This window comes from Erigeron canadensis, chromosome 4, assembly GCF_010389155.1.
Source record: "Erigeron canadensis isolate Cc75 chromosome 4, C_canadensis_v1, whole genome shotgun sequence".
Classification (NCBI taxonomy): domain Eukaryota; kingdom Viridiplantae; phylum Streptophyta; class Magnoliopsida; order Asterales; family Asteraceae; genus Erigeron; species Erigeron canadensis.
The window spans coordinates 32947225-32966558 of record NC_057764.1 but is presented as its reverse complement, the minus strand read 5'-3'; the positions used below and the strand labels follow the sequence as shown (position 1 = coordinate 32966558).

The 19334-nt window shown below is 34.1% G+C and overlaps 2 protein-coding genes across 5 annotated transcripts; one reads left to right on the top strand and one right to left on the bottom strand.

The window, feature by feature from the left end:
- The first annotated feature begins 2958 nt into the window (after window positions 1-2958).
- Window positions 2959-9844, top strand: LOC122595075. 2 transcript variants are annotated; one of them, XM_043767371.1, is made up of 11 exons: window positions 2959-3418; window positions 3928-4046; window positions 4713-5157; window positions 5590-5708; window positions 5818-6574; window positions 6858-7310; window positions 7497-7673; window positions 7770-7994; window positions 8193-8526; window positions 8614-8797; window positions 9164-9844. In XM_043767371.1, the coding sequence occupies exons 1-11, from the start codon at window positions 3224-3226 to the stop codon at window positions 9645-9647; spliced, it is 3492 nt and encodes a 1163-aa protein (XP_043623306.1). In that variant the 5' UTR covers window positions 2959-3223; the 3' UTR covers window positions 9648-9844. The 2 variants fall into 2 exon arrangements, with proteins under 2 accessions (XP_043623306.1, XP_043623305.1); XM_043767370.1 differs by having other exon boundaries at window positions 3925-4046.
- Window positions 9845-10731: 887 nt separating this feature from the next.
- On the bottom strand, window positions 10732-19131 carry LOC122596083 (ATP-dependent DNA helicase Q-like 4A). 3 transcript variants are annotated; one of them, XM_043768599.1, is made up of 25 exons: window positions 19059-19131; window positions 18860-18928; window positions 18214-18387; window positions 18005-18062; window positions 17741-17929; window positions 17486-17644; window positions 16887-17399; window positions 16449-16580; window positions 16262-16348; window positions 16036-16163; window positions 15832-15952; window positions 15607-15758; window positions 15395-15530; window positions 15170-15293; window positions 15033-15103; window positions 14889-14957; window positions 14697-14798; window positions 14422-14580; window positions 14262-14342; window positions 13708-13869; window positions 13392-13447; window positions 13173-13305; window positions 12599-12693; window positions 12365-12442; window positions 10732-11244 (listed from the first exon to the last, which is right to left on the bottom strand). In XM_043768599.1, exons 2-25 carry the CDS (start codon window positions 18862-18864, stop codon window positions 10932-10934), a joined length of 3297 nt encoding a protein of 1098 aa, XP_043624534.1. In that variant the 5' UTR covers window positions 18865-18928; window positions 19059-19131; the 3' UTR covers window positions 10732-10931. The 3 variants fall into 3 exon arrangements, with proteins under 3 accessions (XP_043624534.1, XP_043624535.1, XP_043624533.1); XM_043768600.1 differs by having other exon boundaries at window positions 17486-17632; XM_043768598.1 differs by having other exon boundaries at window positions 17486-17929.
- Between the last annotated feature and the right edge of the window lie 203 nt (window positions 19132-19334).

The window sequence follows — 19334 nt, the reverse complement described above, 5'->3', positions numbered from 1 at the left end:
TTAAATCAAATACTTAATTTATATTTTTTTACCGTTAAGTTTCATATAAAAACAAATTTTCTCAATATCAAATGACTAATACCTAATTTAACAGTAGATACTACTATACTAGTTTAAATTGGATCTTGTTACCACAATCAAAACGAGAACAAAATAAAAACCTCATTAGGATCCCCTGAATATAGAGATCAATAAAATAAAATTTTGCATCCCACCTTATCGTTAACATTTGTTTCAACTCTTAAATAATGAATCATTTACATCAAATCAAATATTTTATTGTTTCTTCATAAAATCAATATTTTAAAACTTATACGAATGAAAATCAACCAAATTATATATTAGATACAATAATTAGATACAATAAAACATAATATTGAATGAATTATTGATCAACCGGCAACACTTAAATTTTGATCAACCGGCAACACTTAAATTTTAATTATAAGGCAAAAGAATTGATTTTTGCTAAATTGTATATTTAATCTATTTGTTTTTCGCCAAAGACAAAAACAAATGACATGATGTGATGGCTTTTGATAAGAATAATGGTAAACATGTATTGTGATGAATTTGATATAACAAGAGTAGTATAACGTAGCAAAATCTGACTCTTAACAATGATACATTATGCTCTTAAATTCTTTTATCAAAGTTTTCTATTGTCTATGATAATAATTACAAATGATCATTTTATAGCAAATACTAAAAATTAAATCTTATTAACATTAGCTTATCATCAATAGATATATATCCTCAAAATATAAGCTTAACTACATGTTTAATTGACAAGACATGAATTTTCACTTTTGATCATCAACAATAGATTTTTATACATATTTAGGATTTAGCAAAGCAGCCACATTTATTAATTCGTTAAGCTGCATTAAACAGTTATACGCTTACTATAGAAATTAAGGAGTGAACTTTTAATATGAAAATGTGTAACTTTTTATACATGTTAGGTGAAACACATGAGGTTCCATTTAACATTTCTTTTAAATTGATATGTTCAAAGTTAGTAAACAATGATATCACATATTCTCTTGCAACATATTTTGTCTAAAATAGTAAAAGAAAAGGATAGATATAGATTTGTTGATATGTTCAAAAAGAAGGAAAAATACATCCGGTTATATACAGTGATAATAACATTTCATCAATTAGGGGCGTTCACGATTTGGTTTCTACCTGGTTAAACTGTAAACCGAACCGTTTAAAAAACCGAAAGAAACTAAACCGTTTTTGAATTTGGTTTTGGGTTTGGTTTGTAACCGAAACCGAATTATATATTCGGATTTTGGTTTGGTTATGGGTAAAGGATAATGAGTTTGGTTAAACCGAAAAAACCGAATAACTTATATTACTATTATGTATTATTAAAAATATTTTATTCGTATCTTTTTTTATGGACAATTATTAATGTATTTTTTTATTTTATATGTCTATTTGTTTATCATATTAACTTTTTTATGAAATTGGATAAATTCAATTTTGATGAATAATTTTTAATAATGATGACAAACAAGAGTTTATTTGTTTCACTTATATTATTTGTTTATCCATATGGCTTAAATTTACCACTTTGGTGAAAATTGAAATTATGAACCTATTTTGGTTAATCACAACTTAGACAAAAAGAAATGGTAAATTTGTGTTTTTCATATTTGGTTTTTTCGATTTTAAACTGAAACCGAACCGAATTCTAATTTGGTTTTCAGTTTGGTTTTTCTATTTCGAATTAGGTTTTGGTTCGGTTTTGGTTTTGAAAAATAAAAATAAAAAACCCGAAAAACCTGAACCAAATAAACCAAATAACAGAAAACCGAACCGATGAACACCCCTATCATCAATATCAATCTATTTGGTTAGGTAAAATTTTAAAAAATTTAATTTACCACAAAAAATTAAAACATGTTGTTACAAAATATATAAGACCTATTTTTAAAACAATCCGTATACCGGATGAATATGAAGACTAGTAATTATGTATATATGTATAGGGGAAAGGAATATGAGGCTGTTAGGCATTTAAGTTGGGTGAAAAATCACTCACATATTTTTTTTTCAAACCATAAAAATCATGGGAGGCTAAACATTTATTCAAAATATTAAAATATTGGTATGTGAGGAGTTTTTCACCCAAGTTGGGTGCATAAGAGTCTCATACTCATTTTTCTCATATGTATATACCATAAATAATATAAAGCAAAAAGCTTCTAAATTTTCAAGGTTGAACTTAAATTTTTCAATATTGATTTTAAGTACTTTCTCAAAATGCCCCTCCCATCTATTCTATATTTACCTAAAATAACTATAATACCCCTTCTCTCCCCTCAAATCTCAACCAATCATTTTTTTTCCTTTCTGCTCCATAAATCATTTTATTTTTCTAACTCTTTTAAAATCTTTTATCTCAAAAACCGTACATTGATAAACTATAAAGATTATATGGGTGTTCCTAAAATTTCATGCTCTTTCATTATAGATGTCATTCGATATACTTTCAATGAATGTTTAAATCCGAGGGCGGAACTTGTACGGCTAAGGCATTTGGCTATGACACTCTATGACATATCACCTTTTATGACCTATCACACTCTATGACTTATCACCCTCACTATCTCACCGGTGCAACGCGCTGGTACTTGCTCTCGTACCATAAAAACCATGAATCTTCAAATACTTAAAAGGACTGAAAGTGGTTAACAACATACTACAAGGTAAAATACGTATACTTTTAGTCACTTGAGAATTTGATGTTTGTTGAACTTCAACCTCTTTTTATTTCCCATTTCCAGAATCCTTCCTTTCCCCTTTTTTTCATCATCTTTCCCACTCTCTCTACAATTCTTCTCTCTCTCTGTCTGTATATATATATATATATCTATCTTCTATCTACATATATCTATATCTATATAAAATATAATTAATTAAATAAACAATTCCTTATCTTTGTAGTAGAAGATAATCACACAAACTTAATCATTAATTTTAATTTCAATATAAATATACGTGTCCATACACAAAGCGTGTGTATTCCAGAAACAAAAGAATCTCAATATTAATACCCGTCCACATACATAATTCCTAATCATCATCTGTTGTCTTTGATTAAACACTTAATAACTCTGTGTGATCAATCAATTCCTTTCATAATTAGTATAATAATAATAATTGTTGATTAACAATATTATCAGAGTGAATCAATCAATTGATAATTATGGAGGTTGGAGTGGAAAATTCACCGGAAAGTATCGGAGTTGCGATGGAATTTCCGGCGGTGGACGGTGTTGAGTTATCATCGCCGCCTTCTCTGCCGCCTAGACTTCGCCGGAGACTCACTGAAACTAAATCATCTCCTTCTAGTGCTCAAGATATTGAAGCTAAACTCCGGGATGCCGATCTTCGTCGTCAGGTTAGATTTTTTTTTTATATATATACTGTATATTACATGATCATATTCATCTATTTATATCTTCATGTTTATTAATATAAATATTATTATTTTCTTATGAAAGAGGTTTCCTTTTTAATACAGGAAGTATGTAAAAAAAACATGTGATTGAGTTTACTAATTATTACTGATTAGGAAAGAGTTTAATATGAGATTATTATTTTTCAATTAAATAAAAAGATTTTGAAAAATTGAAAGTTAACATATTGGGAAGCAAGTTATTATTTTTATTTTCTTTACTGTGTATTTGTTTTGTTGTGCAAGTTTTTATATTTTTGTGTTTTTGAAGGTTGTATATGAGTTAGGTAAGGTGGTTACTTTTGGAATCTAAAAATGAATTTAAATGTCATGTAGTTTTTAAATAGTAAATACTTAAAAAAGTTTAAACCTTTATCGTTTTTAGATTTTATTATATTAGGTATAGTATGATTTGCTGATTTTTTTTTGTGTGTTTTGATTGTTTACAGAAGTTTTATGAGCATTTGTCAAGCAAGGCGCGTCCGAAGCCAAGGAGTCCTCCACAATCTGCGGATGAGGAAAACCTTGGTCAACGTCTTCAGGCTAAGCTCCTGGCTGCTGAACAGAAAAGGTATTGTTTTTTTTTTACTTTAAAAATTTGGTCTTGTTTTTTATTGTACCTGACCAAACAAGACAAGCTTGCTTAAATTTTCTTATTTGTCATGCGATTGTGACATATTTCTGCTATTTAGGTGCTTACAAAAGTTTTATATGTTCCATGTGGAAATTAGGCCATTATCTATTATGTGGCAACTGTTTGGCAGCTTTTGCATCGCAATAGTGTTCCATCTAATTGTTCGTGTAATTTTGGTTGTTGTTCATTGAGATTGCGATCATCATTAGAGAGATCTTGCTAGTTTAAAATTGAAATATTCTTTTTTATGATATCGGGTTTTGTTATTAAGTCTTTGTTTAAATAGAGAGTTGATGGAACACTTCTATATGAAAGGTGATATCTAATTAACAGAGATATGTTAATTAGTGTATCAGATCATTTGTCGCATACTTATTGTAATTTTCCTCTAATGAAGATAATCGGATTTTACCGTATATACCAAGTTTTGTCTTAGTTTATGCTATTACCCCCTTTACTCTTTCTTTCATGTATCAAAGAATCATATAGAGCCGACTCTGATTGTTTGATGATAAAGTACTTTGTGCTTCTTTGCTATTGTTGTCAGTTTGTAAGAATACGTTATTTTCTGTAAAGTTTATTAATTGAACTTTGTTATCTCAGGTCGAGCATTTTGGCAAAAGCTCAGTTGCGTCTAGCTAAGCTGGATCAGTTGAGGCAAGCAGCTAGAACTGGGGTAGAAGTGCGTGTGAAGAAGGAGTGTGCAGAGCTAGGGTCTAAAGTAGAATTGCGTGTAAGACAGGCAGAGACAAATAGAATGAGAATTCTGAAAGCCTACAGGCAACGCAGGGCTACATTAAGAGAGAGAACAACTCAATCTCTTATTAGAAGGATTGCTCGTGAGAGTAAGTATAAGGAGCGTGTTTGTGCTGCTATTAGTCAAAAACGGGCAGCAGCTGAGAAGAAAAGATTGGGATTACTGGAAGCTGATGTGGAAAAGGCACATGCTAGGCTTTTACAAGTAAGAAAGGTAGCCAAATCTGTCTCTCAGCAGCGAGAGATTGAAAGGAGGAGACTGAGAGAGAGTTTGGAAGATAAATTACAAAGGGTATGCAGTTTACTGTTCTTGGGTACTCAATTTAGAGATGGTCATCTGAGTATCTGACTCATTTTTATTAATAAATTTAGGATTATTATATAATATCTAAGTGGTCAAACAGGTCAAATATAAAAAATGGCTTATAAGGGAACGGGATGAATTAGTCCACCCAGGTAGAAGTCATCCTAAAGTGTATTAATGATTCAGTAATCTTCATTGATCATCGTGGTTAAAAAGTTAGACTGTATAGACATAACAAAAAAAAAACTGTTATTAAAGATATACCAATACTACTAAAAGAAATTCAGTATTTGTACAAAAGTTTTTTGGTCAACCCTACCCAGCTGGTCAATTTCGACACCTTCACTTGTTTTCTACAGCTGAAACTTGTGTATATCGTGGGCAGATGAACTTACTTTGGGTAATGCTCTTGATATACAGGCAAAGAGACAGAGAGCAGAATATCTAATGCAGAGAGCAAAGCTCCATAATTCTGTAGGTGTTAATTGGACCAAGAAAATGCAGAAGCAAGCCGACCATCTTTCTAGAAAATTAGCAAGGTACATGTGCTGAAATTCATATGACGATCAATAAAATTATAATGATGGATGTCTTCATAAAGAATGTTTGCTGAAGTTTTGCACTAATATATTTTACTACATCTATTAGGTGCTGGAGAAACTTTGTTAAGCGGAAAACCACATTTGATCTTGCCAAAAACTACGCAGTTCTAAACATAAATGAGGATCATGTGAAGTCTATGCCTTTTGAGCAGTTTGCACGTCTGATTGAATCATCTTCTACCCTTCAGACTTCAAAAGCTTTGTTTGAACGCCTTGAAATCCGTTACAAAGCTTTAGCAAGTACTTCATCTGGCGCCAATTTCCATGGTCAAGATGACATCGACCACCTTCTGAAACGAGTTGCTTCACCTAGTAAAAGAACCACACCTAGAAGTGCTCCCCGCAGTAGACATGTAAAAAAACCAGCAACTGCCAGATCAGTCTCTAGGTCACCTGTTAAGCTGTCAAGGTACCAAGTGAGAGTAGGGCTATGCGCCTACATGATTCTTGGTCATCCTGATGCAGTTTTTAGTGGTCAAGGGGAGCGTGAGTCTGCTTTAGCCAAGTCCGCCAAGAAATTTGTGCAGGAATTTGAGCTGTTAATCAATGTAATACTAGAAAATTCTGGTAAAGAATCAAACCCTAGACGCACTATCAGGTCACAGATGGCAGCTTTTGATTCCGCATGGTGTGCCTATTTGAACAGTTTTGTCGTATGGAAGGTCAAGGATGCCGAGTCTTTAGAGGAAGATCTGGTGAGGGCCGCATGCCAAATGGAAATCTCTATGATGCAAAAATGCAAGCTAACACCTGAAGGAGATAGTGGCGATCTTACACATGATATGAAAGCTATTCAGAAACAGGTTCTACTTCTAGCCTTAGTTCCTTTGTAGTTATGAACTTATGAATTCTAACGCATCTTATAAAAAGTTGAATTATTTTTGAAATTGTGTATTCAATCATGAATGCACTAATTATCTATTAAAATTTCCAAGAGTTTGGAAAACATGGCCCAAATTTACCTGTTTTTATCCAAACCCTTAAGTATTTATCCAACTAGCGTGATTCATCCTTTTTGCTACCTTCCATTATATACATGCAATTGTTTTTGTTTGCTCAAAAGATCTTTCAATGTTTTGAATGCAGGTTACAGAGGATCAGCAACTTTTGAGGGAGAGAGTAATGCACCTTAGTGGAGATGCAGGAATAGAGCGCATGCAGGATGCTCTTTTTGATACACGGGCAAAGTACTTCAAAGCAATGGAGAATGGTAGCCCAGTTGTGTCACAAGTTGCACATATACCACCATCCTCCTCTTCACTGGTAACCCAGTCTAGTGCTGATTTAGACAAAGGGAACACAGGTGAAGAGCCTAGCCATGTGGTTCGTGCCCTATTCAAAGATAATGATCCCAAGCCATTGCGAAAAGATGATGGCTCATCTGCTGCTAGCAGTGAATCTCAAGAAAATCAGCTAAGCCATTCTGGTGAGACGGTCAGCATGGAAAATGAGTTGATCGTGAATGAATTTGTTCATGGGCAACATTATTCATCCAACTACAACTCAAATGTTACCGATGGAGATCAAACAGTCGTCAAGGTTAGTTTGTCTTCTGATTTCTTTGTTTTTTGTTTATGTTATTCTTTTCTACATTTGTGTTCTCTCCATCCCCAAAGAATGATGCAACGTTTGGTCGATACATAGACCAATGATCAAATACATAATATCACCCTTAAGGCAATATTTGGCTTATATGAACGTCTTCTTCACCTTTTCTGGCTATAGGTTCGTCAGACAATGGAAAAGGCATTTTGGGATGGCATTACCAAGTCTATACAAGAAGATGACTATGACCGTGTTGTTGAACTGATGAAGGAAGTGAGAGATGAACTTTGTGAAATGGCTCCTCAAAGTTGGAAACAAGATATTTCTGAAGCTATTGATGTGGAAATTCTTTCTCAGGTGAACACGCTGATCAAGTGTTGGGATTTATTTACTACTATTTTCATCTGTTTCCTAGTTGGGTTAAATTGCTGAAATATTTGTCATCTTGTATAGCTATTAAATTCTGGCAGTTTAGACATGGAGTATCTTGGGAAAATCATGGAGTTCGCATTGGTCAGCTTGCAGAAGCTTTCAGCTCCAGCAAATGAAAATGATCTTAAGGATGCCCATCAGAAAGTCTTGAGAGAATTGGCTGTTATATCCCAAGCCGATAATTCTATCCATTCACATGCGATAGCATTGGTCAAGGGCTTGCGCTTTGTCCTGCAGCAGATACAGGTAACTGTTGTATTCTTATTTCTTTTTCTATTGAGATGGAAGTTTTGACCCATTTACTTGTGAATGGGTCAATTTGGGTTATGCTCTACCACAATTAGTCAAATGTATCATATAGGCCAAACAAGACTATCTAAGGAGGACAGCTCATATAAATGAATTAAGAGCTTTATTTATGTGCAAAATTCTTATTCTGTGTAGGTGCTCAAGCAAGAAATTAGCGCTGCTCGCATTAAGATTATGGAACCATTACTGAAGGGGCCTGCTGGTTTGGACTATCTTGGAAAAGCATTTGAAAAGCGCTTTGGTCCACCATCTGATGCATTGTCTCGCCTTCCGTTGACCATGAGGTGGCTTTCATCTTTAGGATCCACCTATGATCAGGATTGGAATGACCACAAACGCGCTCTTTCAGGCTTACAAGATGGTTTACCATCTGAAAAGTTCGTCCTTCCTTCCACTGCTCTAAGAACTGGTGGAAGTTTCTCTGGTGGATTGCAAACTTCCACCCCTATCTCTGTAACAGACGCTGCAGGTAACATATTGGTTAGAACTTGATTTGATTGGTTTGAGATTTATGTTACAAAAACTTGTCAGCCTGAAACATATTGTTTTTCTCCAGATGATCAGTGTCCAGAGTGCAAGGGAGAAAAGCTTGATCTGCTAGTGAGGCTCGGTTTGCTGAAACTGGTGAATGATGTTTATGGTGTAGCACAGGAGGAGTTGCCTGAAACTTTGAAACTCAACTTTCTAAGGCTGAGGGTAGTTCAGGCTCAACTTCAGAAGATCATTGTGACTGCTACCAGGTAAGCTAAGCTTTGTACCTGTTGACCAATCTAGATGCGGCAATTTCACCCCATTTTCTTATAATGGCTGTTTTGGGTTGTGTTCATCTAGCGGATCAACGGTTGAAATATAAAAAATTATTCCACAAAAAAGCAGGTCAAATGGGTTTAATGTAGTGTTTTCAGATGCATAAGTCCTAAATAATTTTTATTCAGAAAATTAGGTTGCCGTTGAAACGATACTGTATAACCTATCAGCCTTTTTTTGACATTTTGAACCACCCATATGAGCCACTCATCTTGCCACCTCTATAACCCGGTGTTGCAATGATCCTAAAAATCATCTGATGTCTTACCAAGTGACTAACTATGTGATGTTGTATGCAGCATCCTAGTCCTTCGACAAACTCTTTTAATGGAACAAATGATATCAAGCCCCGAAGATATGGAAACCACAATTCAAAAATGCTGCAGTGAGCTTCTGCAGATCTTGGACACCGTAGAGAGTGCCGGTCTTGAGGAGATTGTTGAAGTCCTGAGCAAAACCGCAGAGGGTTTTGATAAAACCAATGATCAGACAAAAATGGAGTCCAGAAGACTTGTCATGGCGAGAATGTTGAGGAAAAGTGTACAAGCTGAAGATGCGGTTTTTGTGAAGGTGTCTAAAGCTGTCTATCTGGCTACTAGAGGAGTGGTACTTGGTGGCAGTGGGAACCGTGGAAGACAATTGGCTGAGTTGGCACTCCGCCAAGTGGGAGCGGTTGTTCTGACCGATAGGGTAGTGGAAGGTGGAAAGGTGTTGGGAGTGATGGCGAATGTAACTGAGAATGTTCATGGGCCATGGTACAAGCGATTAATGGAGAATGTGTGATCATTTAATGACTAGTGTGGGGTTTTTTATTTGTACATATATAACTATGGTTTGGGGGTAATTAAATTAAGTTACATGATTTGCTTTAGAGCAGGTAGCAAGTAAATAGAGTAATGTGAAGATGTATAAAGTTAACCACCAAATCCATGTATTTAAAGTGAATGAATAAGAGATGCTTTCGGATTGATGATATCAAATTCTACTACATAATCCCTTTTAAGTCCCTGTTTGGCAATGAAGGTTTTGTGTTAAATTATAGAGTGAATTCTTGCAGTAAATTCAAGTTTGATATCTTTCTTTATTTTATGTAAATAAACAAATGGTCGAAGGTTCTTTGTCATACTGATTAAGCCAGTGTATTGGTTAAACTCAAAATTTAAGAATTTAGGCCCAACTGTTTATGTTATACGGAGTATTACAACAAACTCAATGTGGACTAGTGTAAATTTTGTAGTTGGGCCTTTTTTTTTCCATGGCAAATATACTCTTACTCTTATGCTACTCTAGTAAAAACCAATAAGCACTAGTGTTAGGGATTAAACACTAAATTTCTGTTCAAGAGGTGCGAGCCTAAATTAGCTAGTAATAGATCTTACTTGGCATCTAATGTTTGTTTCATAATTTATTCTAATTTTCGGTTGTCCACATCTTTGAAATTTTTTTCTTACATGTTTTCCATAAGATTGTGATTAACTTCCAAATGTAACTTTGCCATCAACTACCCGAGCAACACAAGGCTGGTATCTTATTATAATGATTAGTTCAAATAATCAGAGTCCTAAATGTAATATAAATAAATAAAAGAAGATGGCATACTTTGCCAGTGTAAATCCCTTTGACAAAATCAAACCTTCAAGTAACTATACCATTATATATAAGCTACTTAGTTGAATAATCTTTGTCATGCTACATCATTGTAAGTTAGATGATGTTTGATCAAGAAATAGGTGATCTCCTTAATCCAGAGGTAACAACTAAACTTTTAAAGATAAACTCACACTTGCTCCTTATGTGAGAGCATCATCCAATCTGATAAGATTTTAAGGTTAATGTACTGAACTGAAATTCGTTAAGGCATCAGATATTGACAGAACAAAATATCAATAAATATCCTAAAAAGTAAACATAAATGAATGCCACCAACAGAGCTAAAGTGAGCACTTTTCATCCAACATACTAATAATAACCAGAAAAGAACATGAGTAATGTTATAATAGACTACAAAAACTTATTAGTACATGAGTAATGTTACCAGGAAGGTAGTGCTTTTCATCCAACATACTGTTAAATGTCCTCAAGATGGGGATCATCATCAGTGTGAAAACCATCATCATCGTCAAGATGAATCCTGTGAGCAGTTACTATGTCAGGTTCTTTTGACACCCACTTCCTTGAATGATCAGGGCTTACAACAAACTCAAATACGTCCATTGGGTTCCCATTTGAACTACTGTTCATGGCACCTGTCGTTTTTGCTGAAAATGTACTTTCACAATCACTTACATTGCTGTGTTTGTGTACATCATAATTGTAGTATTCATTGAGGGTAGTCTCAATGGTTTCCAATACTTTATCACCATACTTGCTTAGTTTCACGCTGTAATTAACCTTGCAATTAGCAATTTCAACGCATACAGGCAAAAACATGATTTGAATATAATAAAGAGTTAATCATTCTCAAGTGAGGGTAAATATGAATGATAAAACTATCACCTAAGGACCAGTCCAATGTTTGACCATTGAATGTCTGTTATAGTGCAAGTTCTAAGATAAGTACTATTTTTCTTAAATTATCTAAGTACGAGTTATAATAATAATACTATTATCTGGGTTAATTATTTAAATAACCACCAGATTTTTCACTTGTCTCTTCTTAACCATCCTATTTTCATAAATTGTTTCATTTGCAAAAATTAGTAACATGATCTCAAAGTTTGATGATTAAAAAGAGACAAAAAGAATTGATGGTTAAAAAGAGACATCTTTTGAAAATTCGTTCAGATTTTTAGTAATATATTTTTTTAGCTTTAAGAACTTGTTCTTAACTAAATTTTTAGAATCAAAGAATATTTTACTTTGATACATGATTATTTGATACAGGATGCCTTAGGTGTTAGGTTATTCCCATTCAAAATCCAACCAAACCATACTATTCATTAAAAAACTAATTTCGCTCTCTTATACTTACCAACCCAACTAACCCAATTTTTCACTCCCATTAACAACCCAACCAAAATCAACTTTTTATTAAAAAAAACTCAATTTCACACAACCATTAAACAAACTTAAACCATTAGAAATATTAAATATATAGACCAACCAGCGGTTGGTTGAACAAGCAGGTTTGCAGGCTTTTAGAGGAATTTTAGTAGACCCAGCCCACTTTGGCCGACCGACCGGAACGTTTGGTCACCAATGGGGAAAGTCTTGCCACTGGGCCACCTTGGAAATGGTTAGTTTTGTGTCCAAAATTTAAATCAATATTCCGTACTTCTAGTATTTGCAAAAAGAACATTCATTACTTGAGCACTTGTTACTTCAATGTGTTTTCTTTTATAGTTCCACTCATTTATCAAAGGAATATATACTTTGATTCAAAAACAATAGAGTCATTAAACTATAAAAAGGGTTTTAATCATAAAGATAATCTTGTTAATTGTTCAGTCGGCCCATTTTGTCCCATCCGGTATTCTTTTTTGGAAAGGAGGACTACTTACTTGCCAATGCCATTAATCTCAAGTAGCTCATCTTTAGTTCTGGGGATCCTTTTGCTTATACTTTCCAGTATAGCATTTCTAAATCATGAAGATAAAAAATATGCTATGAGGACTATTTCTTTATCCAATAGCAGTAAAAAAAAGGAAACTAGCATATAACTGAATTTACTCAAAAGAATCGAAAATGGGTCTTCATTTTATTAGAAGTTGCATCCTACAATTATAAAAACTCACCCAAAGATGTGGTATGCCAAGACACCGTCACCTGCTTCCTTAACAAGACGTGTTCGAAGAGTTCGCAAAGCAGAGTATAACTTAGCATAGAGACTCTACAAAACAAAGAAAAATGGTTTCAAGTTAGTAGAGGCAATTTTGAGTAATATACTTATTCAGGTCTCACTTCGGGTAACTTTCCATCATTATTAGTGTCGAATGAGTTTAATTGTAAAAATGCACTAACTAAAACGAAAATAGGTCAAATGGATCAATCATCCAAAGAGTTTTTAAAGCATCTGATATTCTGATCTACTACATTCAGCAACAAGATCATTTTTGTAACAAAACAAACATATTTTAGATAAGGTAAAAAGTGGGACAAAAGTGTTGCAGGTCAATCTAACCCACTCTAGACCATTTCAGCCGGCACCAAAAATGTATGAAGTAATGAGTTGGGACACTGTTATTCAACCCTCCGAATTGCCGCCTCTAGTTATAGTGATTATACTATATATTACTTTTATGAAGTTAAAAATGGATGAAGTGGATATAAAGAGCAAATCGAAGCATTGACATAAGTCTAGCAGAATACCGGATCTATTTCTGGATGAGGTTGAGCAGGAGTATCTACTCGGGGAGGACTCATCTTTGATGATGTTAACAAACCTTTAGCTGGAGTGATATCGTTTTTATAACATTTAGATATTTTAGTGGCAGAAGGAAACCTACAATGAGCATAATACAGACTAAAGAAAACCATTTCCAAAAAAAGCGACAAGAAAATATATGTATGGAAAGAAACTGAAAATACCTTAAGATTATGGTCTGCCGACCCGCAATCAAATCGCAGGCTTTCTTTTCATTTACCTATCAACAAGTATGCAAACATAACTACGGTCACACATCAATGAAAGTATTGAAACTATAACAGAATTGTTTATGCTCATGAAACAAATTTCTAAAAGTGTGAAGAAAAGTATACCACATGTATTACAACATTAATATATCCCTACTGTAGGACAAGGTAGCATCTGTGGAGCTCATTGAAACAAACTACCATTGAGCTCCAGCTTGCTTTGAGATCACAAGTATGAAATTATATAAAAGATGCCTATTTAAAAGCTCACTTTTAGAACTGATGATACGCTTCCATAGTAATCACTTTTTTTTACATCCTCCACAAGAATCTCCTCAACAACAAGATGGTGTAGCACACGTAATGCATCTCCCTTCGGTACATTTTTTCCAGCTCCATGCAAGCTTAAGGCATCATGTTGGTACTTTTTGACCTACATGTTGATATATGTAGAATGACCAGGTTACAGTTCACACACAATGATAAGCAAAGGTGGCAAATTCAGCAGATAGGACAAAAAGGTACAAGTTGTCTTGACCTTGAACTTTCTCCAAGAAATTAATTTTTGTAATATAAAACAGTAGCGTCATATGAATAGAAAAGTTGCATTAAATTATATACAAACTAATCTTTTGATAGAAGGATCTAGTAGGTTTTATGCATTAAAAATTTAAAATTGCATGACTTTTGACCTGTTTGACACATTTCCTATCAGGCTATTTTAACCCATTTGAGATGAATCAACGCCAACTCACAAAGAAATATGGGTAAAAGCTGCCAATTCTGATACAAAACGAAAATGAGAATGGTATCAGTAAGTATTACAATTTGGCTCAGAGAACCTTTGAAGACTTCCAATATATGAGATGCTGAGAACTGTTGTCTGGCTGATTTCACTAATTCAACCTGCAAATTAACAATAACTAAGCAAACAATCATCATGATCAACAGAAAAGATAGCAAGTTAATTTCATATGATCATAACCAAGTGCTTTGCTATCCCGGTAACATCCTTATCTACAAGGCTCTGGGTGCTGAAACAATTGTCACATGTTTTCCTGCAGCTCGCGGGATCAAACTTTTCTCCAAAATGAACAAGTTGTAGATGACGTCGACAGTCAACATCATTCTCACAATAACTGACCTGGGGAATCAATAAGGTAACTGTATTTTTAAAAGTAAATATGGCCTTTTTAACAATTGATATGGTATTGCTGGCCTGCTAATATCTAAGTCAACAGAAAAAATTTCAGATATTACCATGCGCAAAAGGTTCTCAGCATTAGTTTCCAGTACCCTTCCAGAATTTGCAAAAGAGGTTTGCTCCACAGATCCATGACTAAGCATATGCTTGACTCGAATCTTCAAAGCAAGGAATTTGCAGTTTTAATAATGCACATTGCAAATTTTACAAGTATCAACAAATTAATAGTGTGCTCAAAATTGACTTACATAATCACTATAGCTATAATACAATACACAAGAAGAATGCTGCCCATCTCTACCTGCACGGCCACATTCCTATTCCACAAAAGCCAGTTGATTAACTAACTCTATTGTATTGCAAGAAGTTGAAATGTGATCACCAAAAAGTACCTGGTGGTAACCCTCGATGGATTTAGGGAGAGAATGGTGAATGACAAACCGCACGTCCGGTTTATTGATACCTGGAAAAATAGTGTTATGACATTATTATTGATTATATAACTGGTAATTAGAAGACTAGTCCATACCCATTCCAAAAGCAACAGTTGCACATATTATATTAATCTCATCTTTACTCCACATCTTTTGAACTGATGCACGTTTATCAGGGTCCATACTACCATGGTAAAATGCAGCTTTGTGCCCAAAATCCTGACAAAAAAGTATACATCCACGACTAAATAGATTGATAACATTTTAATTAGCATTTAACAAAGAGAACTCCAATAATAATTAGAACATCTCTAAAGAACCTGCAATTTTTCAGCGACTTTTTCACAGTCATTCCTAGATAGACAATAGATGATTCCACATTCATCGAAATGACTGTCCTTGATGAACTTGTCAATATCCTCCACGCATTTTTTCGTCTTAGGGATAACTGAATACCTGCAATGTAGACATGTTCAGGACATCTGCACATTAAAATGCCCGTTGTACACTTGTATATAAGATCAACACATACCTTAGATTTGGGCGGTTGAAACTTTGCCGAAATATAACGCAGTCAACAAGACCAAGAGCCTGCACAACATCTTCCTTAACACTGGCTGTTGCAGTAGCAGTTAATGCTAATACAGGAACCTTTGGGAACTTTTGCTTCAAAATACCAAGACCCTGTACATAGAAAAACCATATGTTAAAAACAGCTTGAATGATATAATTGTGTTTAAAACCATCAATACATCACCTGGTAATCTGGTCTGAAATCATGCCCCCATTGGCTTACACAATGTGCTTCGTCAATCACAATTCTATCAAGCAATTCTCGTGCATACAAGTTTTCTAACTGACGCAAGAGAGCATCACTTCTGCATACACATCAATTCATCGAAAAGTTAGCAACATAACAACTTCATATTACTCAATCTTCAGAATTATTATAAGCACTCACTTTGCTACTTTTTCAGGGGTGACATATAAGAGTTTGTAACTACAATGCCCTGAACAAAGCTCTCTGAGAATCTCTTGTTGCTCAGACCACTCCATATTCGCACTTAAGTAAGCAGCAGGTATATTTGCCTGTTGTATATTCGTAGACAAAATAACTATGTTTCACCCAACAAACTGATGCAAATGAATATGAGCATGGTTCTTTGAAAAGAACTAACAATAGATACCTGTAATAGATGCATTATCTGATCTTGGATCAGAGAAACAAGGGGTGAGATTACCAATGTCACACCTCGACAAATAACAGCCGGTAGCTGCAAGACACATTCAAATCCAATGCATTAGAATTATTAAGTACAATTCAGTAACTATGTAGACAAGCATCCTAATCAGCAAAAAAAAGGTGTAATGTACCTGATATGTAAGGCTCTTTCCACCTCCTGTTGGCATCAAAACAAAAACATCTTTTCCACTCATTGTCGCATTAATCACCTCTCTTTGGTTGGGACGGAAGGAATGATTTCCAAACACTTTTTTATTTTTAGCCTGATAGCATCATTATGACCACAATATTAATTTATATGAATAAGCCAAACCTGATTAGGTAACAGGTCAAAATGGGTATTAGTGCATCAAATACAATAGAAACTTATTGTTTTAAGAATTCCAGTAATTAGGTTTAATGCCCTGTAATACACCTTGGCTGACTTTCTTCACGTTTGACCAGTTTCTAATCTAACAGTAATTATTGTACCCGTTTTACCCGTTACTGATAATAAAAAAAAACAACTCTAATCAACCCATTCATAAGCAACTGAGTCAGAAATCAGAACTGCCACATTTATCACCAACCTCTAGCTTTTTAGTCCATGAAAAATCTCTGTTGCTCCATTTCTTGTCATCCGAACCTTCTGTATAATTGACTTCAACATACTTGCGAACATATGGCTCCCTCTCCATAGGTGTTGAAAGATCAACGAAGTTACCCACCGAAGAACATGATAACGATGATGGATCCCATTTACTATAGCCATCTGTCTTGTTATTCATGTAGAACTGATCATCAAGTCTCACAGGATCAACCCTCGATGTAAATGGTGAAGGAGTTGCATACGGTAAATTTCTCTTTGTCGTAACTGTATATGAAGAAAAGTTTGATTTGCATCCTTCATCATCTATCAATATAGAACGGAGATATTTCTCAAGCTGTTGGATTTGCTTATTCAAATGCAGCCTATCTTCTCGAAGCTTTTTTATTTGATCTGATTCCAATTCACCGACATTATCAAGAAGATCGTTTGATATGCAAATGAGCATATCCTTCATGATTTGCAAATGGGTAGCAGCTTCCGGACAAATTCCTAACTGAAAGAATGAAAGATTTGCTGAGATTAGGCATAGAACCCTCAGAATAATGTGCTGCATACTTGTATAACACTCTGATAACATACCTTATAACCATGATCACACTCAACACATAGTTCTGAAGGTAAACTTAAATCCTCACATGCTGCTACATTATTGCTCGGAGCTGGGGTGAAGGGAGGAAACTTAGACATTGATGGTCGTGGTGTCATCATTTGATCCACAGCAAGATTCTGAAATTTGGACTTTATTGATGATAAAAGCAACATATTGTTACACACATAACATGTAAAATTTAATGGTCGGCATTCAGTCCAAACCGTAATAGTACTACAAATTACCTGCAGAGTACTAATATCAATAGAATTTTGATCTGACAAAGTAGGTCCCGATGTATCAGGAGAACATTGTTGAGTGGCCTTTTTAACATCTTGAAAAGTGTCTGTTTCACCATCCTTCATTGGCTTGGTTTTACCAGGTTTTGTATAATTTCTAGATGACAATGTGAGGTTGGAAAGTGCTTGCCAAGCCTGTCAAAAGCTTATATACTTAGAAAGTTACTGAACATTGTCTGCAGTAATAATACATTATTGAGTAAGTTTTACCTTTTCGACTTGTGGACCATGAGCCTTTGTGACATTCGGAACTTTACAAGAGAATGATCTGCAACAAAAGAAGGATGGAGTCTCAAACTTGACATTGTATAGCTTCTTAAAGATTTATTAAAACGGTACTTAGTACCTGGTATTTGACATAACGATTGTATAATCACTCTAAGATAAAAATGAATGTAAATCATGGCAAAAGAACAAACCTTGCAGTTGCAGCCATTGCGTCTTTAGTAATATGTTTTTGTGGTGACAAAGAGAAAAGAAAGTTGGATTTCAATATTTCAGCCCGACTGGAGGAAACTTTATCATGTGATTTAACATGTTGACTCCAATTATTTTTCATTTGCTTGTCGACACCTCTAGAATCTCCGCCGCAACTGAACCAAAACATACAATTTAGTCCTAAAGCCGGAAAGTCAAAAATGGAAATAAAAAGGAACCTACTTTCATTTTCTCCGAACAAGGTAACTTCGTTTTCTAAGCCTCGTTAAGCCATTATACTTGTAAATTTATCCATGTTGTAACCCGATACCCAAAAAAAGCAATAAAATTTCTTAGCTTGTAGATATTAATGTGGGAATTCTAAACCTCAAATTTTCAAAATGTCTAAACAATCCAAACATAAGTTATAATTTTTAGATGACAACTATTTGGGTAACTGAACAATTTAAATAAATACATAAGTTTATTCTTTTAATAAAATGTGACACATTTATACAATGAAAACAATACATGACCTCCGAAATGAACATTTATAAAACAAAATCACTCCATATATGAATTTAACCCTAAAGTAAAAACACAAAAAATAGAGTTAAAAAAAAAAAAAAAAAAGTTACTTTTGTGTACCTCATAATTTGTTGGTCTAAAAGAAATATTCATCGAGCTAGCTACCAGTTTAAAATCTTAATCCTGTTCCTGCATATAAATATCACATCCAAAAAGCCCTAAAAACAATTAATGTTGTTTAAATAATAATAATAAAAGCAAATTATTCATTTACAGTGTGAAATAGTAAATATAGAAATTGAAATGGGAAACTGAGTACCATTTGAAGGTAAAAATTAACCGTTTTGGTGTATGCCGCCGGAGATAACTTATTTGAAATGTGAGCGTGTGTGTTTGTGTGGCTGGAATTCCCGCTTCTTCTTCTTCTTTTTACTTTAATTTTTCATAAAGTTTATTTAAGAAATTTATATAAATTTATATAATATTCAGGGGAGATAATTCAGTGGTTATATAAAATTTAAGGGTGTTATGTATGTTTGTCAAATTTAAAGGTTTAATCTGTAACATTTTTTAATGTGACAATATCTAAGGTTAG